Source organism: Nycticebus coucang, chromosome 11 (assembly GCF_027406575.1).
Source record: "Nycticebus coucang isolate mNycCou1 chromosome 11, mNycCou1.pri, whole genome shotgun sequence".
NCBI lineage: Eukaryota > Metazoa > Chordata > Mammalia > Primates > Lorisidae > Nycticebus > Nycticebus coucang.
In genome coordinates this window covers 47,648,175-47,671,211 of record NC_069790.1, presented here as the reverse complement: position 1 = coordinate 47,671,211, position 23,037 = coordinate 47,648,175, and the positions used below count along the sequence as shown (strand labels likewise).

The 23,037-nt window shown below is 36.4% G+C and overlaps 1 protein-coding gene and 1 long non-coding RNA gene across 2 annotated transcripts in view; one reads left to right on the top strand and one right to left on the bottom strand.

The window, feature by feature from the left end:
* Positions 1 to 950, bottom strand: part of LOC128598763 (uncharacterized) — a 110,412-nt gene extending 109,462 nt beyond the window's left edge. Inside the window, exon 1 of the long non-coding RNA XR_008383700.1 lies at positions 731 to 950. This is a non-coding gene — a long non-coding RNA (uncharacterized LOC128598763). The remainder of the gene's footprint in view (positions 1 to 730) is intronic.
* On the top strand, positions 512 to 22,721 carry TMEM106B (transmembrane protein 106B). Its single transcript, XM_053609519.1, has 8 exons — positions 512 to 714; positions 3,942 to 4,163; positions 8,228 to 8,291; positions 14,687 to 14,846; positions 19,672 to 19,812; positions 20,060 to 20,109; positions 20,865 to 20,918; positions 21,647 to 22,721. The coding sequence occupies exons 2-8, from the start codon at positions 3,944 to 3,946 to the stop codon at positions 21,783 to 21,785; spliced, it is 828 nt and encodes a 275-aa protein (XP_053465494.1). The 5' UTR covers positions 512 to 714; positions 3,942 to 3,943; the 3' UTR covers positions 21,786 to 22,721.
* Positions 22,722 to 23,037: the final 316 nt, after the last annotated feature.

The window sequence follows — 23,037 nt, the reverse complement described above, 5'->3', positions numbered from 1 at the left end:
CCCATCTCACAGTGAAGAGTTGAAGTACTGAGATTTAAGCTGGGGTCTCTCCTCACACCCCAGTTAACTAGCTACTGGAGGCAGCAAGTGCAAAAGCATAACAAAGCAAAACACAGGGGCCCTTATTGCTTGCTGTTTCCTTCTAGTTGGCAAAAGTTTCTGAATTAAAATAGAAGTAAGTTTTCGGCTTGTTTACAAACCGGTTCGTCCTACTCCAAAGAGCAAGTCAGCGACGACTCAACAGAGCGTGACCAGGGAGGCTGCTCAGGTGAGAGCTGAGTCAGACCGAGCACATTTTTCCTCTTTGCAAAAGAAATGGTTGGATAACGGAAAAGGGGAAATTCTTAAACAATCGTGGCCAAATTTTACTTTAATGTCTAGGAACGCAAGGTAAAAAGAAACCTAAACCCACCACAACAGGATGTGGGTTTCAGAGTTTTAGGTCCGCGGAAGAAGGACGCATGCGCCCTAGGCGCTCCTCCGGCATCCCCCGCCCCTCCGGGAGCGCTCTGCGCAGGCGCGCGGGAGGTTTGCGGTAGGCCTCAGCTGATCCTGCCCTTGTCCCGCCCCTCCCCCTTCCCAGCTCACAGGCTGCCGGGCGCTGGGGCCCTTCTTTCCATCCCCCCCTGCACCCGGGACTGCCGACTCTGCGACCCTGGCCTAGGGCCTGTCTGCGCCGAAGGAGCCGGGGACTCCGCAGCGCCCCGCGTGCCGGTGAGCGACCGCGTACCTGCAGACCCCAGCTCCCTTTCCAGAGCTGGGCTGAGCGGCGGCGCCCCGGGATCAGCCGGGCCTGACTACGAGGTGGAGGAGGGGAAGCCGCTGGGGAGCAGGGCCTGCTGCCAGACGGGGTCTCCTCGCGGGCTCCAGCTGGGGGAGTTGCGCCCTCTCTTACCTTGGCCCGGCCTCCCGCGGAGGAGCCCCGCTTTGGCCAGAGTCCGGCCCTCGGGTGTGATTCTACCCCCCACACTTTGTGCGTCAGGTGGCCCTTGGTTTTGCTGTTTTGAATTGTCTTGCACTGTTGCCTGGATCTTATTTTTAATCTTCACAGAGTAGGCTTTTTTGCTGGGTTTTGTTTATGGAGCTTTTGAAGGGCCAGGTTTTCGAGTCCTTAAACCAGTGTCGCACAGATGATCACGGCCCATTTAAACTCGCTGGTGCTAAACCTGTGTGTGTGTTTTATAAACACATAGACACACATATATATACAAATGTGTGTATCTGTATGTGTACATACTCATGTATGTGTGTGTGTGTATGTTTACCCCCTCCTCAGACCGAATCGGAGATCCTTGTTGACAAATTAAGAGACTGGAACGAAAACGTTGAGCACAGGGATGAGCAGAAAGATGTCTAGCGCCCCTTTTTAAATTAATGAGTTTCCAATATTAAAAGTAATTAAACTTGTCAGTTCTCTGAAGAAATCTAGTAGGGAAGGCAGGGGTTCCAAGTATCTGACAGTCTGGCACTTGTCCAAACACCTCCCTAAAGCAGAGTCAATGAAGGTAACTGTTAGATTACAGCAGAAAACTAGCCCTGACCAAGGGGATGCACCTTATACCCCAGCTATTTATCTATTTTTATTTTTTGTTAAATCATAGCTGTGTACATTAATACAATCGTGGGGTACAACGATACCCCAGCTATTTTGAGTGAGATCCCAAGGATGCTCCTGAAACCTTACTGCTGAGGCCCAGTGATCCACATAGACTCCCCCCTCCCCCAAGTCACAGTGTGTGGGGACAGTGATGTTAATTCACATTTGAATCACCAGTTGGCTAGCAAGGGTTTGTTTGGCTCAGAATATCACTGAATCATAGTAAAATAATGCTTTTTTAGAAGTCAGAAGTGATATTGTATATATACATTATATATACAAATGTGTTTTTGAATTTACATGGACAGTTTGCAGAGGCCTTTTTTAACAGTGAAATAATGAAAAAAAATATTTATTTCTCATTTTACACTTTAGAGTTTGTATATTAGATGTATAGTTTTTATTCTGCTGTTTACACCATGTTTGGCCAAGAAATGGGTCGCACACCAATTTTATTTTTTTATTTTATTTTATTTTTATTTTATTTTTTTTGTAGAGACAGAGTCTCACTTTATGGCCCTCGGTAGAGTGCCGTGGCCTCACACAGCTCACAGCAACCTCCAACTCCTGGGCTTAAGCGATTCTCTTGCCTCAGCCTCCCAAGTAGCTGGGACTACAGGCGCCTGCCACAACGCCCAGCTATTTATTGATTGCAGTTTGGCCCTCCGGGTTTGAACCCGCCACCCTCCGTATATGGGGCCGGCGCCTTACCCACTGAGCCACAGGCCCGCCCTCGCACACCAACTTTAAATAAAATTTTTTTCCCATTATAGGATGAATTGAATTATTTATAGTGTCAGTTTTCCTTATTCAGATAAATGAGAATTTTTAAAAGAAATACCTGTATGTTGGGCGGCACCTGTGGCTCAAGGAGTAGGGTGCCGGTCCCATATGCCAGAGGTGGTGGGTTCAAACCCAGCCCTGGCCCAAAAAAACAAATCTGTATGAAGGTCTACAATCTATTTTTAGGAACTGATAATAGATATATAATAAATAGATTTAGAAAGAGTAAAATTGTTATTTTTAAATTTTGCCTTTTTATTAACTTTTCCAGAGAATATCAGCAGGTTGGATTATGTGACTGTTAAGTTCTTTTTAACCTTAAAATTGTGTGACCTTAATTACAGCTTAACTACAGAGGTTATTTTTATAGTAGTATTAATGCTAATTACATATTCTTACTTAGATTTTAAATTTATATTTAATGTTACCAGGTTATTTTTGATGCTATTATCTTAAAATTTTAAAGTTAATGTTTTAACTTTTATTCCTCTGTGTTCGTAAATTATACTTAATATTTTGGAATATTAGCTTCTTAATTTTAACTCTGCCGTCTGTTGAATGAAAGAAAAATCTACATGATTTGAGATTTTTGAGGTTTTATTTTTCCTTATTATTATTTTTTTTGTGTGTTTTTTTTTTTGCCGGGACTGGGTTTGAACCCGCCACCTCCGGCATATGGGACCAGCGCCCTACCCCTCTGAGCCACAGGCACTGCCCCTGAGGTATTTTGTTGTTGCAAGTGTTTAAATGTTTAAAAAGCAAGAAAGTGCAGAATGAAAGTGAAGATGAGAAGGATTTATTTATTACAAAGCGTTATAATTTTTTTTAAAATTTTTTTGTAGAGACAGAGTTTCACTTTATTGCCCTCGGTAGAGTGCCGTGGCATCACACAGCTCACAGCAACCTCCAACTCCTGGGCTTAGGCGATTCTCCTGCCTCAGCCTCCTGAGTAGCTGGGACTACAGGCGCCCGCCACAATGCCCGGTTATTTTTTTCTTGCAGTTTGGCCGGGGCTGGGTTTGAACCCGCCACCCTCGGTATATGGGGCCGGCGCCCTGCTCACTGAGCCACAGGCGCCGCCCAAAGGGTTATAAATTTTAAAAATCCGTAAAGTACTGCTTTGAAATTACCTGGTTATACACCAGATATCTAATTTTCATTTTGCCAAAGCAATTTTTCCTTTTATTGCTAACTGGCTTACAAGTAGAATATATTTGTTTTGTTTGTTTTTAAAAAATGAAGCCTGCTTGTTTCTTTAAAGAGAATCCTAAGGTGTAGACTTTCATCCGATGTTAATATTTGGAAGCCCATTCTCATCACAACCCTGATAGGATATCATTTCATATTTTCTTCAGAAGCACTTCTGAACTCTAGTAAATGACTCCCTTCTCTCAGACATTATTTAGATTGAATATAATTCCAATCCAAAAGTTGTTTGGACACTATTTTAAAGTTCATTCTAATTAGATTACCATATATGTCTTATAGAGCTCTGGAGTATACTTTCTCCCCTGACATTTATTATAAGATTTGCCTTTTCTTTTCTTTCTTTTTTTTTTAGACATGGGAAAGTCTCTTTCTCATTTGCCTTTGCATTCAAGTAAAGAAGATGCTTATGATGGAGTCACATCTTCTGACAACATGAGGAATGGATTGGTTAGTGGTGAAGTACATAATGAAGATGGAAGAAATGGAGACGTCTCTCAGTTTCCATATGTGGAATTTACAGGAAGAGATAGTGTCACTTGCCCCACTTGTCAGGGAACAGGCAGAATTCCCAGGGGTATGTTGTCATTGCATTTTTTTTTTTTCCTTTAGAGAATGACTTTAGGTGGTTGTGATACCGGAATTTTGTTCTTCAGTAGGTCCTTGGTCTTGGGGATTCAAAGAACGAACCCACGGACCACAGATTAGTGATAAGATAGAATTTTTATTAGAAGTTAGAAAGGAATACAGAAGAAGTAAAAAGCACCAGAGCTTCTGGAAGGGGGAAAGAACTGAAGAACTCCCTGGGAGTCTCCACGTGGACTCTTATCTAGGGGTTTTAAGTCTAGAGGATTACACGTGGCTGGCTGTTGGTCTTTACAGTCTTTGTCCCTGAGAAGGGATTAGGGTATGTGCTTCTACCCAAGGTCAAACCACCCAAAAAACCATCACAGGCTGCTTTGTTCATGGTCAGAGGATGTGTCCCAAAAAAGGCAGTCTGCTTGTGCCTGGAAATGGGGGTCTGACATCTGAGCTCATCTGGGCCTAGAGAACAGGGGTTCCTTGTCTAGCCCTGAGTGGTGGAATTCTGTATCAGTTGCACAAATATTATAAAATCTATGAGTCTAAGCAGCCTTCTGTTTTTTAAAAGACTCTTAGAATTAAAGTTGAAACTTCATATTAGCTATCTTCAATTAAAAGCAAAGAAAAATACAAACATAAAAATATTAAAGTTCCTGGCCGGGTGTGGTGGCTCAAACGCCTGTAATCCTAGCATTCTGGGAGGCTGAGGCAGGTGGATCACCTGAGCTCAGGAGTTCAAGACCAGCCTGAACAAGGGTGAGACCAGCTACTCAGGAGGCTGGGTCAAGAGAATCACTTATGCCCAAGAGTTTGAGGTTGCTGTGAGCTATGACACTATGGCACTCTACCAAAGGTGACAAAGTGAGACTCTGTCTCAAAAAAAAAAAGAAAACATTTAAGGTTCTTAAAGCAGTAATGAGAACCACTTCACTACCTCCAGTGTTTTTTCTTTCCCACCTTTTAAAGCAGATGTACATTGTCTCTTGACTAAAAACTTTTAGCTCTCTTTGGTGTCTACAGAAGTCATACCACAGTTGCTTTGCTATCTTAGATGTCAGAAGCAATTTAAGTAATTTGGTGACCCAATATTTTTAATTCACTATCTAAATAATAGTACTAAGCAGACCATGCCCTAATCAGTTATTTCTAAAAGGAACTATGTAATGCAGAGGGATGCTGTATGAAGATGAGTTGGAAAAGAAACAGTCTGGTTTATCACAGGGGAAGTCAGCAGGAAATAATTCCCTAGGTGCTGTTTGTGGTCTACTTTGGTAACAGTAGCAATAAGTAGAAACAGTAATGTTACCTTGTGCTATTCTTATTATAAAAGCTGATACATGACCCTGGAGAGAACCAAAAGCAGTGTTTCTCAAACTCTTTTTCTCAAGGCATACCTGAACCTATTGTCAAACTCCTGTGGCACCATTAATTATGTTGATCAAAAAAAAGTGAAAAAAGAATGTACATACTGTGCTTTGAAATTCTTTTGAAAATAATTAATCTTTAAAATTTTTCATGGGACACCTAAGATCCTCTCACAGCATACCCGTTGAAAATCACTACCCTAAAGTAACAATATAAGGTACCATAGTCTCTGAGAAATGTCATGGTTTGGACTTGGGGTTAGTTTGCATTTGTGATGCCCTTTGAATGTGATTGTTTTATCTTTGCAGAGGTAGTAACTGTTTGAAAATAAAAGAATTATTGCAATTGAAAGGATTGGTGTACCAGGTTGAGGTGGAAATCTAGTTATATTTTTGAAGTTGACCAATAGGCTTTTTTGGCAGCCCGAACATGGATTGTAGAAAATAGGAAATCAAGGATGGTTCCTGAGTTGATTTTTTTTTTTTTTTAGTTGTTTGTTTGTTTAGCCGAACAATTAAAAATGGAGCAGCAACCTATTAAAATGAAGAAAAGATGGTTTGAGTGTCTGTGTCAGGGAAGAGAGATCAGGAGCTCAATTGTAGACATGTTTGGAGATGCCTATTTGAGATGGAAGTGAATATGTTCAGTGGGCACTTAGTTATAATAAGGGTCTGGAATTCAAGTGCAAGTCCTAGCCTGGAGGCATCAATGTATAGATGATACTTAATGCTGAGCTGGATGAAAATAGCAAACTAGTCAGTGTAGACAGCAAAATGACACCCTAGACTGATCCCTGGAACACTGAAGCATTTTGAGGTCAGTGACATGAGAAAAATGTAACAAAAACACTGAGAAAGTACAGCAAGAGTGGCAGGAGATCACGGTGTCTCGGGTGCTGCAAGATAAGTGAAGAAAGCATGCCATGTGAGAAATAGTGGTCAACTGTAGATGCTCCCAATAGATGCACTACTGTGAAAACTGAGAACTGATCACTGGATTTGGTGACCTGGAGGCCACTGGAGAGCAGTTTTGGTAGCCTATTAGGTCATATGTAGCATCTATAGAGTAAGCTTAAGAGCACATAGGAGGGTAGGAGGAGATGATTTATATAGATAGAAATTAGCTTGTCTGAGGAGTCTGGCTCTGAAGAAGAGGGGAGAAGAAAGGTGGTGACTGGAAGGGGCTATAAGATGAGGAGAGAGGTTTTTTTAAAGATATAATGAATAGTAGATGTTTGTATGGTGATGAGAATTATCTGTTAGAAAATATTAGTAATGTAGGAGTTGGGAGAATTATTGGAGCAATGTCCTCGAATAGGCAAAGGAGGACGCTATACAGTGCACCAACCCAGAGGACATGAGCACAGGTAGTTTAATAATAAGAGAAAGTAGAGTGTACGGACACCGAAGCAGATAGGTGGCTAGATGTGATGGCGGGAGCTTGTAGAAGTTCTCTTCAGTTTATCATGTGAACTAAGAATGAGGAAAGAAGAGAAGACATAGAAGATTTGAAAAGACAGTTGAAGTTATGAAATTGTGGTCTTGGAGAGTCAGATTGAGAGGGTGAACTTGGGAAATACAGTGATCTAAAATAAGATTGTTGGGTGTAGTTGTGTGTTTTTTTCTACCATATTTAGCAGTGTGAATACACATATATGCATAGTAGCCAGTTTGGTTTTATTCAAGATTGTAGTTTAGCCAAATTAATACCACTTAACAAGATGGCATTTGTAAACACGCAGATACACACATGTACACACATACACACAGGCAGACCCTGAGTTACAAACATCCAACTTATGTAAAATTTGCACTTAGGAACAGAGGCTATTATAGGTAACAGGTAAATGTACCTGTACCAACTTACATACAAATTCAACCTAAACCTACAGAATCTATCTTGCTAATAACCCAGGGACATATATATGTGTGTATAGGTATATATATAATATTTATATAGTTCTGTGTGAGTGTAATGAGGGAACACACATGCAGGGGGAATAATAGAATCATTATAGAAAGCTTTTAAAGAGAATTTTTGACTATTTGGTAATTTAGTAGTAGTTAATAGGAACAGCTAACCTCTGATAAGATTAGAAAATTGGCATTTTTAAAGCTCCATTTATCTGCTAAAGCTTCTGGATATAGCTCAACCCAAGAAAGAAATTGTGGATTTTGAAGTAACTTAAATGTAACTTGAGGCGTGAACTGAAAGGGCTCTAGAAAGTTCATTATGTAGGGGTTCTTCAAGGGTTAGACTTGGTAATTGTGAGTTTAGGTTTTCTAAGGGGCAGTGTAAGAACCTCTGCAATGATAGAGGTTTCAGGAGAGGGAGATAGCAGTGTTTCTTCTGCTGTCACGACCAAATCAGAGTCTTAAAGGAAAACAATGGAGTTGAAGGAAGGCCTGATAAATTCACAGCTTCTGAAAGCTGGGAATTTTAGAATTTTTTCACTGGAAGAAAGAGTAATGGAGCCCTTATTTATGATGCCATCTTTTATTAGCTAGACATCTGGGTCTGAAAAAACAGTTACTTCTCTATAGGTCAGCTTTTGTTGGATAATTTTTGGAAGACTTAGAGAGCAATTTACTAAAGGAATGAGATGATCTTTACAGCTCAGGTTGTGATAATGCTTCACTATATTCTTAATTAGTCATGTTAATAAATTTCTAAACCTTTTTTTTTCTCATTTAGGGCAAGAAAACCAACTGGTGGCATTGATTCCATATAGCGATCAGAGATTAAGGCCAAGAAGAACGTAAGTAATTGTAAGGAGCTAGAATGGTTTTAGGTTTTATTTTCGTTTTTTGTATTTTTTTCCAAATGATGTATAAATAATTACTCAGTTAAAACTACTGTTGCGTGACCAGAGACGCTAGCGAACAGCAGCTTTGTTGTGGGTGTAAACTCGCTCCTGTAATTATTAAGTCAAGAAACAGACTACACGGGATGGGATGGCATGTAGTGAAGTTCTTTATTTAGGGGTTTGATTTTATACCTTTCTAGTCACGTACACAATCTATTATCTGTTAGTTTCACCATTACCTCATTTTACCTATCTGATATTAACTTGAAAGGAAATATCCTGTTACCATCTCAACACAATCACTGTTGCAGTAAACATCTTCTTCTAGACACTGAATAGTCTCTGGGCAGGTATCTAAATAAAGATCACAAAGAAGAAAGTAGCCACAGGGGAACAGAGTTAATAGAAGAGTATCTTCAAGCGTTCACTCAGTTTACTCAGTATGAAGTAACAACTGTGTCTTTTCCTCAAGGCAGAGCACCTCTAGACCTCTGACAATATGTTGTTAGCATACGTCAACCCTCTGTCCCGTATCTCTGAGGAAGGGCAGCATGCCCTTTGATCTCAGGCTTCTCGGGGTGCACAGCTTCAGAGAATGGGCTCATGGAATTTTTAACTCCAGGGAAGCCAACTCTGCTCGTGCATCCCAGGGGGGCCCAGTTCCCTTAAGCCTCTGGAAAAAATGCAAGCCATTTTAAATTCACACTGAGTTCACTTTGTGTGCTTGATGTAGGATATGTTTATTTCTAAATATTATCCCACAACTACTAACGGGAAAAATGCTGTTAGGTTGTTAATTTATGTCATCATACAGTTTGTGTCATTAAACAAAACAAGGATTCCTGATTGGGGTTCTTGAAAGCAGCATGGTATCTGTATACTCTCAAATCTGTGTATTAAAACAGATCTATAATAGCAGTAGCAACATACACACACACGTCATTTTTATAAGAAATGGGCAATGAGCTATTCTCAACAAACCCAGAATAAAAATGAGCATTCAAACATGATGACGTATTTGAGCAAGACTCAAACATGCTTAGCAGATACATGGGGTTTGTGAAGGGAAGCAAAAAGAGAGTTCTTGAGGATCTTAAGAACCCTGATACACAAAGCAAAAACCCTGTCTGGAAAGAAGAGGACCCCATTCAGAGTACTCCCGGCAAATCCTTCTGAGAATAACCTGCTAAAATAGGAAGACTGCATGCTCCCGCTGGAAAGTGGACAGAGGCCACAGAGAGCTGCTGAGGGCCTTGAGATGATCAGAAGGAATCGGACCATGCTCAGTCCTCAGAGACCTGAAGAAACCTCAAAAAAACAAAACCCACAAAACTCTTGCAAAAGAACACAGACATGGGGGAAGGGGGGGGAAGCTGCTAGGTAGAATCCAATTTATACAGAGCAGGAGTTAGGAATAAAGGAGAAAACCAGTTCATAGTAGGGAGATAATCAGAGAACTATGGAGGTGAATATACATAGAGGCCTTCTTTTTTAATACTCTGTATAAAAATAGAGGATGGAACCCTTGAGCAGTGAAGTTAGGAAAGCAACCCCGCCACATCCCTTCACCCAAAATGAATCCTTTACTTGAAAGTACTTCTCATTTAAACATAACCAACAGGAAAGTATTACAATAAACCATCATACAAAGATACTTTTTTTTTTTTTTTTGTAGTGACAGAGTCTCACTTTACCACCCTCGGTAGAGTGCCATGGTGTCACACGGCTCACAGCAACCTCCAACTCTTGGGCTTACATGATTCTCTTGCCTCAGCCTCCCGAGTAGCTGGGACTACAGGCGCCCGCCACAATGCCCGACTATTTTTTTTGTTGCAGTTTGACCGGGGCTGGGTTTGAACCCACCACCCTCGGTATATGGGGCCGGCGCCCTACTCACTGAGCCACAGGCACCGCCCCAAAGATACTTTTTTAAAAAGTCAAAGAAAGTGAACTGAGCAAAAGGTTGATAGATGAGAAAAGCAGATGAAAACTTTAGAGAATCTATGACAACACAGAAGACAGAAATCAGAAACTCCGAGATAACTGAGCAGTGGGAGACTGAAAAGAGAGTTTGCAGACCTCTGGAAAGACTTAGGAAAAGAATGTCCACAAAACTGGAAGAGCACAAGAATGAACACAGACCCTACAAAGTCCAAGAGGGGAAATTGAGGATAAAGAGGAGGAATGACAACATAACACACACAAATTACTGAAAAGGATTTAGGAGAAAACGATACAGAAGACAAAAAAAGAAAATTGAACATGTCCATCATTGGAACTTTTGAAGAAGAAAATTGAAGGAGTAGAACTGAACAAATACTAAACATTATTTCAAGAACTCCTTCCTGAAGTAAAACAAGGCATGAATCTATATGTGTATAGTGAAAAGATACTATACTATGATCCTGAAAGAAATAAACCAATTCTTGGACTTTAGTGGTTAAAAAACAAAACAAACAAAAAAACCTTGCACACCCATGTAAAAGAATCAATTTGTAAGAAATACGAAATAGACAGCTATTCGGGAGGCTGAGGCAAGAGAATCGCTTAAGCCCAGGAGTGGGAGGTTGCTGTGAGCTGTGTGAGGCCACGGCACTGTACCGAGGGCCATAAAGTGAGACTCTGTCTCTACAAAAAAAAAATACGAAATAGAAAGATTGACCTACTACTTAACCATAAACAAGTGAGAGATAAAGTAACATTTAGTAATCACATAAATAAAATGAATCAAAGATTTTACGAACAGTTGGTCTGACTTTTTATTATGAGATGTATAAACAGATATGATTATGGCAGCCTTTTACAGCCTGCTAGTTGGAAGGTTTTTCCAAGGATGATTTAGAATCCAGAAGTAATAAAAAAAAAACAGATAAATTTGACAAATACAAACTTTTATAGATGAAAACATGACCTTAATAGAAGTCAGAATACAATGGTAAGATGGAAAGTAATGTTTGCAAATCATCGCAGACAAAAGCTTCAATATCCTAACTCTAAAGAGCTTAAATTTTTAGAAGAAAAAGGCCAACCACCATGGAAGAGAGACGCTATGAACAGCTTAGTTCACAAAAAGGAAATGCAAATGACCTTTAAACATTTAAAAGGATGTTCAATCTTGCTTATGCAAGAAATATAAATTAAATTTACTTGGAGATAATTTATATCAAATTGGCAAAAATCCAAGCTTTTGATAACATCTTGTTAGCAATACTGAGTGAAAACAGCATATTCATGCCTTGATAGTATATGGGAATTTGGCATTAGCTAGCAAAATTACATATGCATGTACTTTTTGGCTCAGGAGTTCTACTTTGAAAAATTTTTTCTAAGGACAGTTGTCAAAGATAGTAAATGGCATTTGTAAAAAAGCAATAATAAAGGATTGGTAGAATAAATTATGCTGTGTGTACACAATAGTAAAATAGAATGAGGAAGAACTATATTTTAGTGCAGTGTAATATTCAGAACAGATTTATATTTGAAAATAGACACCATACACACACATACATACCATCAGTGGAATAATAAAAACTTCTAGAATGGGTTACCGTCAGAGTTTGGGAGGGAACATGTAAGAAGGAACAGAGAAGCAAGTAAAAATCTCTGTGTGTTTGTTATGTGTGTGTGTGTGTGTGTGTGCATTCTTTGAGTTTAGAACCATGCACTTTTTTATGTAACTGAAAAGATTAAATCAAAAGTAAAAAGACATGCAGCTGGTAAAAACTGAAACAAAAGGGAACAGATGATTCTAACTGTCTTACCAAGTTGGTGACATAACACAGTTGAAGGAATTACCTTAAGTGACTTGAAAACATTGTATTTTAACTATTTATATCAAGTAAGATGTTCTAAATGGTAAGGAAAACCAGAACAAATCTTAAACTGCACTATTATTACGAGTGCTGTTGGTGTAATTGTGAAATTTTATATGGAAAGCAAATAAGTAATTATGGAAATGCCATTAAGGAATAAGATTTTCAGCATAAAGAACAAAGAGTACAAAATCAAATAAATGGGATTTTCTACTTCCAACCAAGATGTAATAACAGACACTAGACACGCCCTCCCACCTGAAATAATTAAAAAAACTGTACAAGTACGTGACACTATTTATTCAGACACTGGCCATGAGGCAGCGTAGGACAGTGTTTCCTGAGAAAGGGAAAGCAGAGGAGATGAGCCCTGTGTTTGTACCAGCCTACTGTCTGGAGAGAGGTTCCAGCCTACACACTGCAAGGGAGGGAACCAGGCAGAACTCAGCAGTCTGTCTTAATTGAAGAAATAGAGCTGGGAATCTAGGAAATCAGATGACCAGAGTACCAGTGGGTAAAGAGTTGCAGAGGGTGATGATTCTTAGTCCTGAAAACTATGTGTGTAGGGAAAGTACCTGAGACTGTGCAAAGACCATGGGAGCAAAGGGACTAGGCCTCTGAACTCACACAAGGCCAAGAGTAATTTGTTTCTCAATTTGCAGTAAAATTATAATATTTGGGGAACAATTCTGGGTCTTTTAATTTTTTACAAATGGGGAGAGATGTGATGAGGAAGTTAGAAAATATTTATTAATTGCTTTGTCTATAAACTTCAGCTGTGTCATTTAATCCCCAAACCTATGGATTTTAAAGTGAAAGAAGTCCCTTAATTACTGCAGGTAGGAAATGGGAGAAATAGAATTCTGACTTGACTCCAAATGTACCTTACAACCTTCATAACTTCATCAGTATCTTATAACTCTCAGGATTCAGTTAATGTTCCTAGAGCCATAAAAAAAATATATTACTGATTTATTTCATAATGAAGATCTATATATTTTGTCAATAAACTAACCGATTTTCCAGCTTTAGATGAAATGTTACATAGAATGTTATTATCCAATCAGGTTCAATAATATTTGTTATGACTGTAAACTTGCTGTGCAGAATAATTTAGAACACTGACTCATATAGTCACAACTGAGCTGTAATAGATTATGGTGTGCTCACCTGCCCATAAGTAATAAAAATAAAACAACACTAAAGGATAGAAACTCCATTTTTATTGTGATGATTTTTAAAATCCTTATATCTTTTTGGGTGTTTTGATATACTTCAGGTGCTGTGAACATTTGTTTAAACTACCATACTAGGTAATTGAGTAGCAGTCACTGACCTACTCAGGTTGAGAGAAAATCCATAGTGAGTGGGAACTACTTTGTTGGCTCAAGACGACAGTATGGACTTAGGAGCAGTCATGTACGTTTTTTTGTTTTTGTTTTTATTGTGTTTTTTGGTAAACCATTTTGTGCTCTTAGGCAACCTAAATCCATTAGCGCATTTAGAAAGGAGTTGGTGGGAAGGACAGACTAGAAGAAAAAATAAAATGAATTTTTTTCATAGTACTAGAATATTACAAAAAGAGGGAAGTAAGTGACACATAAGCCTTAGAAACAAAAAAGGGTTCTGTGAGTTTTCACTAGAGGGCTATATATTAGAGAGATCAGAAAATAGTTTTCATGAAACTCTAGTCTTGAGGTTAATCTTGAAGAAAATTTACATCTGTGGAGACTGGAAAAAAGACCAAGAGATGGAAGGGACACCTTTCACGGTGGTTAGAAGAATGGCAAAGGGATGTAGGGTTGATTTTTTTTTTTTTTCCTTGTTTTGTATCTGCATTTAGTTATCTCTTCTTGATTTAAAAAAATACAACAGTGTAAGACTACCTTTAAAGCAGAGTTGATCAATGTAAACAATATTTTTAAAAGCATAATTAAGTACTTTGAGATGAGGAACTTCAGAAAGGACTGGTCATAATCAGTGAGAATGGTTGATGCAGCACGTGGTTATGTCATTATTTTTTTTTATTATTATTATTGTTGGGGATTCATTGAGGGTACAATAAGCCAGGTTAGGTTATGTCATTATTAATTGTAAGAGCTTCTCAGGTGGTTCTGATGAGCAGTCACTTTAGCAGGATCATATAAAAGTCAACTCACATGTGAAAATTCTACTTCATTGAATCCAGAAGGGAATCTTGAAATTTGTATTTGTATAAAGCTTCTCGCTTTGATTCTGTTATGAACCTGATTTGGGTGGGAATCACTACAGTACATATTCTAACGCTTATGAGCCTAAAATCCCAGCCAGTCTCCAAAATGGTGAATTAATCTTTCAAGGAAAATATTTTAGCACTTAATAGACCTAGAACTAATTTTAACCTGCACTTTTAGAATGGAAAAATTTGGTAAAATTAATACATTTTGTACATGATGCTCATATATTAGGGGAAAAACATTGAAAATATCTTTTTAAAATGTTGCATTCTGAGCTTTTTAATAAACACACATTTCAATGCACCCTTTTCCTTTTCAGAAAGCTGTATGTGATGGCCTCCGTGTTTGTCTGTCTGCTCCTTTCGGGATTGGCTGTGTTTTTCCTTTTCCCTCGTTCTATCGACGTGAAATACATTGGCGTAAAATCAGCATACGTCAGTTATGATCCTCAAAAGCGTAGAATATATTTAAATATCACAGTAAGTACAAATTTTTATGAAAAATATGTGACTGCTTCTCTTTATCCTGTTAAGCAGTCCCTTTGTCCCTGTGGAGAGGGTGTTTGGTTTGTGTATACCTTTCCCGTATTGACCTCCTCTACCATTTCTGGTTCTGCTAAAAAAAAGGCAACTAATAAATGCTGGCAATTCTGTGTGTACAGAATCATTTAGCATTTTAAGATGTTTGTAGGGGGGGTAAAATAAACTAAAAAGTTAATTGCCAGCCAAGAAGAGAAATATTACAATTTATTTTTCAACATTTAACTCTGAATAGGACCTGGCAAAGTATTGACAGTTGATTTGGTAGATGCTGTAAATGTAACAGTTTTATTTCCTTGAATTTTTTGAAATAAATTTTTTTTCTATCTTTGGCCGACCATTTCTTTTGTTTTGCAGTTTTGGGCCAGGGCCGGGTTTGAACCCACCACCTCCAATATATGGGGCCAGAGCCCTACTCCTTTGAACCACAAGCACCGCCCCAAACTTTTTTTTTTTGGCCGTGGCTGGGCTTGAACCCACCACCTCTGGTATATGGGGCTGGTGTCCTACTCCTTTGAGCCACAGGCACTGCAAAGCAGACTATTAAATGATCTTTCTTGTTGTAAACTAACATACATAAAAATGTCCCCTGTGTTTCTCAAGGCATTGTTTTTAGAAGGGCTGTGTAACCTCTCCAATCTCAAAAAGAGAACACAAGACCCAAGAAAAGGTCTTCTGACTGTTTTCTATGTTAACATTTGTTTGAAAAGAGAGAAAAAGGGAAAATATCTATCAGTCATGCCACTGGCAATCATTTATGGCCTCAGGCCTAAGTTGTGTCTGTGTAACAGTGACCTGTTTGGAAGAGTGATACTGGACTTAGTTGGTTTTTACAAAGTTGGATAAGGTTTAGAGTAAGTGAGAGATGTCTGTGCTTTGGGATGGGAAGAGAGAGTTTTGGAGGTACAGAATGACATGTTAAAGTAAATCACTGCTAAATGACAGGAAGAAAAGAGCTCCATGGATCCATTTATCTTTATTGCTTACTATCAAAAGTTACCAAAGAGCTTTAAAAAAGAGAGAACAATATGGAAAAAGTATGTATGAAAACATTCATAACACAATGCCAGTCGTAAATGGTTTCATATGACCAGGGAATTATCATTGGATATTGTCCTACTTTAAAAGCCTTTTAGAATAAGGAACATAATTTCCTCTTTCTGCAATATTTAAAACAGTGGCCAGATTTTTTGTTCTACCTCCAAAGCTTGTCAGTATCACATACTGTAAATATGTAATAATAAATAATAAAAGGAATGTGATATTATCTTTTAAATACCTGAAGGTGTAGATAGAACATTAAATAAGAAATAAGATCACAAGCTGAATGTTAAGTTTAACTAGATGACACTAAGAACCTGAATTGCCTGTAGGTTCTCTATGATTATTTTAAAAAACATGTTTGTTTCTTCAAATAAGTGGTTTATAGTAGTACTACTTATTCTTTTTTTAGTAACATCTCTTCACTTAGGAAAATATTTAATTATCATTAAAGACACTTGAAAACTCCTATAATGTATAAAGGCTTTTATTTCCGCTGCCTAGACCAATGTGTGTATATATTCTAACAAGTATGTATACATTTATATACATGTATATATATGTTTTTACAAGTGTAATCAAATTCTCATGTATATATAAAGGATACACAGACTCATATTCATGTACATAAACACATTTTAACTGAGATCACACTACCTTTTTCCATATTGAGTGGTCACATGTAGTCTGTTATATGACTGTAAAAATATAATTTACTCTAACTTAGTGGATGTTTAGGTCTGCTATTAGAAATATGAATATTAGAAAATGTCTTTGTGCTTAAACTTTGTTTCCATTTTACGTTATTTCTTTAGGATAAATTCCTGAGAGTAAATATGAGAATTAAAGATCATGATATTTTTAGATGTTTTATAATAAATCATCGTTATTTTAAAGCTTATGATTGTGCTCCTTTTTTGACTTATAAATTAAATGGATTCTCACCACTCTCAGCAACAAAATGCCTGACCTTTAGTACAGAATTATTCATCCTATTTTTCCTTTGTCTTTCTTAGTGTTTATCTTTATATTTCCTTTCTCTCAGTACATCTTTCTTTGTTCTCATAAGCATTTTTGTTCTCAACCTGTTTACTTTATTGATCTTTTTTAACATTCTAATGAAAGTTATGGACACTTCAGAAAAAGACAACAGTTACTTGCATATAGAGGGTTGTAAGATTCGCATAAATTCCATTCTTTGGCCTGCATCAGAAGATCCTTGACCTCAAATTTAACAGTTTCTTTTCTATTATGTCTAGAAATTGACATGAATATTAAAAACCAAATATATAAAGGTGATTTCTACTATGCTACAGAACTTTTCTAAATATTTCTTCATATTTATAACTATAATAATTAAATATTTAAGTGTGATCCTATAATTGCTGATCTCTAGTATGTCTTTTTTGTACCCCTTTATACTAAAACTGTTTCCTTTCCTTCCCACTAATCACATATTATATCCTTTCATGTCTTTTTCTATAGTCATATTATCTTATATAGATACACATGTACGTGTTCAGGTTTATAAAAGTCAGTATTTTCAAAAAGACAACATTTTATACGTATTTTCACATTTTGATTTTCTCATTTGTAAATTCCTTTGTATTAAGATAGAAAGCCTTCCTCATTATCTGGCTTAAAAGTTAATATGTTCTTTTTGATGTCTGCATAATATTCTGTATAAATATTTAATATAATTTGTTCTGTCATTCTATTTATGGTAAGCATTTATTTTATTTGCAAGGCGTATTTTTTGCTACTACAAAGAATACTGTCATTAATATTGTAATGTATATATCTATTTCTGTGGAACAGATGGTCAGAAGTAGAATAGCTAGGTCAAAAGCTATCATATTTTTATCATTTTTACCTAGATCATATTTTTACCTAGATAAATTCTTGAGAGTAAATATAAAAATTAAAGATCATGATATTTTTAAATGTTTTTATCATATTTTAGATATTTTATCATATTTATATGATATATTTATCATATTTATGATATTTTATCATGTTTTAGATATTTTTATCATATTTTTATTTTAGTGTATGTCCTGAGATTACTTATCAAAATAGTTGTGAGGGCGGTGCCTGTGGCTCAAAGGAGTAGGGCGCTGGCCCCATATGCCCAAGGTGGCGGGTTCAAACCCATTCCTGGCCAAAAAAAAATGCAAAAAAGTGGCGCCTGTGGCTCAGTCGGTAAGGCGCCGGCTCCATATACCGAGGGTGGTGGGTTCAAACCCGGCCCAGGCTGAACTGCAACCGAAAAATAGCTGGGCGTTGTGGCGGGCGCCTGTAGTCCCAGCTACTTGGGAGGCTGAGGCAAGAGAATCGCTTAAGCCCAGGAGTTGCTGTGAGCTGTGTGATGCCACGGTACTCTACCGAGGGCCATAAAGTGAGACTCTGTCTCTACACAAAAAAAAAAAAAAAAAAAAATCTCGGGCGGCACCTGTGGCTCAAGGAGTAGGGCGCCGGACCCATATGCCTGAGGTGGCGGGTTCAAACCCAGCCCCGGCCAAAAAAAAAAAAAAAAAATGGTTGTGAAACTTCACATATTTGCCAGCAATGTAAAAAAATATACCCTTTACCAGCATTCTGCCAGTAATAGAATTTCTTTGCTTTCTACAAATTTTACTAGCTTGAGGGATATAAAGCAATATTGCATTTTTACAAATTAACTTTTTCCTGACTATAAATGAATTAGAGAATTCAAAAATATTTCTTAACCATTTATATTTACACTTTATTTGCTCAGGCAAATATCCTTTACTTTTTATGTCGTTTCCTATTTGCACTTATCTTTTTGCACCCCTGAGTTTGTAAGTGTTTTTTATGTATTATACAGAGGGTACCCCCAGAAAACTCAATTAAAATTATAATAATATATACCAATAACAAAAGATGAAAACAAGTCACATTGAGCACTTCTTATAATTGCAGAAGTCAAATGTATTACAATTTTAATAGCTTTTCCTTTCTTAAAATGTGTATACATTTTTAACACCCTCTGTATGTGCTATAAATGATAGCCATTGCTATTTGCCTTACAAATATTTCTTCTATATTTATCACTTAGTTTCCATTTATTTTATATCTTTTACTGTTTTTTTTCTAGTTTAATATTTTCATTATGTTTTTATTGACTATTTTCTAAAGTAATGTGAGACAGTAGTGAATTAGAAATGCAGAAGCCGACCCCAGCCGTACTTAAGTGTAGCAATGATTCAACCACATTTCTATCCAAACAGACATGAATCTGATTTCTTTTCCATTGTGACCTGGTATAAATTCTGCTAGTATATAAGTTAAAATACCAATTTCCTTTAAGCAAAAAGCTTATTTTAAGTAGTATTTAACTAGGAAACAGTTTACTAGCGTAGTTCATGAAGATTTATGTTAAGGGTTAGTAAAAATTTAGATAACATTGTAAAATTATTTTTATTAAATTCTTACTAAGGCCACAAATACATTTTCTGGCATTGTTTTTCCATACTCTGCATATTTTCTGTATTTTTTATATTTTGAATTGTTTATTTATTGTGAAGATATAGATAGTGCTCAAGCATACACCCAAATAATTGGTTCATTTAATGTTGACATTTTGGGAATACTTTTATTCCTCTTAAAAGAAGCAGTAACTATAGCTGAAGTGATTTTCTTTATTAATTGTGAATATATGTTTGCGTATTTTTAGCTAACCTTATATATTTTTCTTTTATAGAATACGCTAAATATTACAAACAATAATTATTATTCCGTTGAAGTTGAAAACATCACTGCTCAAGTTCAATTTTCAAAAACAGTTATTGGAAAAGCACGCTTAAACAACATAACCAATATTGGTCCACTTGATATGAAGCAAGTAAGTCTCAAACGATATAATTTGGAGGAGTAAAATGAGTCTCAACTTTGCATATTGTGTATCTTGAAAGTATGGGATATTTCCTTAAAAACTTAATTTTGAAATGTGTCCCTATGTACATAAAAGATAAAACCTTAGAATCAGACTTCTAAATGGAGAATTTTCTAACTCTTAGAAGATACGCAGTATATCTGAAATAGTTGATGTTTTGATCTTATTCTCAATTGCCCTTTTTTTTGTCTTTCAGATTGATTACACGGTACCTACTGTTATAGCGGAGGAAATGAGTTACATGTTGTAAGTTCTAATTTTTAACAATTTATTATTAAATAATGAAGTATAAAAAGTAAAGTATAAGGACTATTTTTTACATTTCCATAATCTTATCCATCAAAACAACTACATTATGGAATATTCCTTTTGGCCCCTGATCATCCCTTTTTTTCTCTTCTTCTTTCCTGTTCAACATATAGAACATTTATGTAGGTAAAATTGTACACATAAAATTTATTTTTTACTTTTCAGAATTAGGATCGAATACACACTATGTCACTTTTTTTTAAATTACTATACTATAAGAAGCATATTCTCATATTCTTGTATTTGCTGAATTTTAGTATAGGAAGACTAAAAGTGCTAATAATGTTACTACTATATTTGTTTGAAGGTCTGAAGTTTTTAAATTGGGGCTAGGTGATTATTAACTCCTAATAGGTAAAAATAATTAAGTTTTCATCATCTTCTAATATTAGCCTGGGTATAGAACTTTCGGATAACTAACAAACAGTTACCAGAATTTCAAAAGGTGAGTAAACTGTATAAGTAATCTGTAGCCTATATTAAAGTAGCTCTGCAACTGCAGTGGCATGAAGGATGTATATTTTTTAGAATAAGAAGTCATGAATATGTCAGTCATTATTTGAAGTACAGAAAATGCTCAGTAAATGCTTGTATATCACATATTCTTAATAGTGTCCAGTAGCTTTAATATAGGAAGAAATAAATTAATAATTTATAACTTACATTCCTTCACATTTTAATTTTCTTAACAGTGATTTCTGTACACTGGCATCCATCAAAGTACATAACATAGTACTCATGATGCAGTAAGTATGACTTTTTTTTGAAAGAGCTATTTCTTGTTAAGAATTTTAGATTTATATCATTGTCATATAGCATATATTACATCTTTACAGATACCATCTCAGTTGGATTTTAAGCTTTCCAAGAGCGTTGTAAGATCAAGTAAATATTATCCCATTTTACAAATTAGGAAATGGTTGCCCAACGAAGTAGTATAGGATTTTGTGACTGCTAAATAGTTAATGTGGACATGACGAGAGCTCAGGAAAATGGCAAGGACTGAAATAGAGAGCCCTGAGCACAACATTCAGTGTCTTGCTGCCTTTGTAAACAATCACGAACAGTAGCTAGAAATAATGTTACTGGTTTGTAAATGGGATGTTTTCCAAGCCAATAAAACATTGTTGATTATAGCTTTGGTATTTTGGCCATGAGCTGCTTAACATCTTTTCTATGATGAGAGAACTGTATGGTTATTTTTTAAGCATATAATGAACTTTATGTTTTTAACTAAAGGTACTTTTTTTTTTTTTAATTATGTTTATCGTGTGTAATTATTTGGATAGGGCTTGCTCACGTAGCGTTTTTGTTGTCGCTTTGAGAAATATTCCCTTAGAGACCTGTGTCCATACATCAAGTTATCATTAATCAAATAATCTCTCCCTGGAGAGAATTCTGATGTTTAAACGTAGTTTCACTCCAGAAAATCTTTTAATATAGCTATATTTCTCCCTGTTTATTTTGTCTTTAGAGTTACTGTGACAACTACATACTTTGGCCACTCTGAACAGACATCCCAGGAGAGGTACCAGTATGTCGACTGTGGAAGGAATACCACATATCAGTTGGGGCAGTCTGAGTATCTAAATGTACTTCAGCCACAACAGTAAAAACTGAAAGAGATACGTCTAGAGAAGGACAAATATCTACTGATATTTTCCATACTCCTAAAGAGGAGGTATTTCCTAACAGGATATCTTAAATTGAACAAACCTAAAGTTTACACTTCTATTTTAAGAATACAGTTAAAAGTACGTGGACTTGCGATTATTTCAAACTCTCCACTCTGTGTTAATGATATATTTGTACCAGAATCTTTTACTTGAATCGAAATTTACTAATTGATTTTCTTCTACCCCTTCATTCTAAAAGGGAAAGACCAAGCCTTTCCCTATAGTATAATAATAATTATTTGAAAATCATAGTTCTTACCACTACTGAAAACATAATTTTAGTTATGAACATAATTAGAGAAACTTAATTTCCGAATGTTTTTCTAGAAAATTACTGAAAGCCCTATCATTCATGGAAGACTTTTAAAGAATAGCCTTTTATCCCTGTTTTATAAATTGCCATTGTTACATGGTAGTTTTTCAACTACATAATATTTTAGCTTTTAGCTAAGTGTTTTTAGCTTTTCATTTATTGAAATTCTACTTATTTGCATGTGTTTGTCAGTCTTATTTCAGACTAGTGGTTGCATAACACTTATAACCAAAATAGTCTTTGAAAAATTCCATACTTAAATTTTGTTAAAGTCCTTAAATAATGTGTTTCATGTTTTTCCGTAGTAGTTACAGTTTGGTGAATTTTTTGTGTGATCCTCAATCATTCACTTAATGTACAATATTGTAAATAAATGAACTGTGCATGGTCTTTATACAGCTTTAACAAATGTCAAAGTGGTATAGATTCAGAGTTAAAGCAAGTTGCTCATAAAAATAAATACAATGGATGAAATTCAGAGACCCATAGAATTAGAATAGCTTCCAATTACATGTTGGATCTGGCATAAAACAGATTTGAAATAAAATATTTTGATGTTCAATTTTTTTATGTTGCTTTTCATACTGAAGAATGGTATGAGAGTAACAGGTGTTAAGTATATACCTATCAATTTTATAAATGTTTAAGAGGAGTAAAGTATTTCTTTAATAGAATTATTCAAGAAATCGTGTCATTAAATGGTGATGGCTATGTCAAAGTAAAACCTATGTAAAAATGTCATTACTTTGCACATCACATGGATTTGATGCCTCTAGCACTGAGATCCCCAACCCCTAAGGACCTGTTAGGAGGTGAGTGGCAGGGGAATCTGTATTTACAGCCACACCAATGCACTTGCATCACTACCTGAACTCC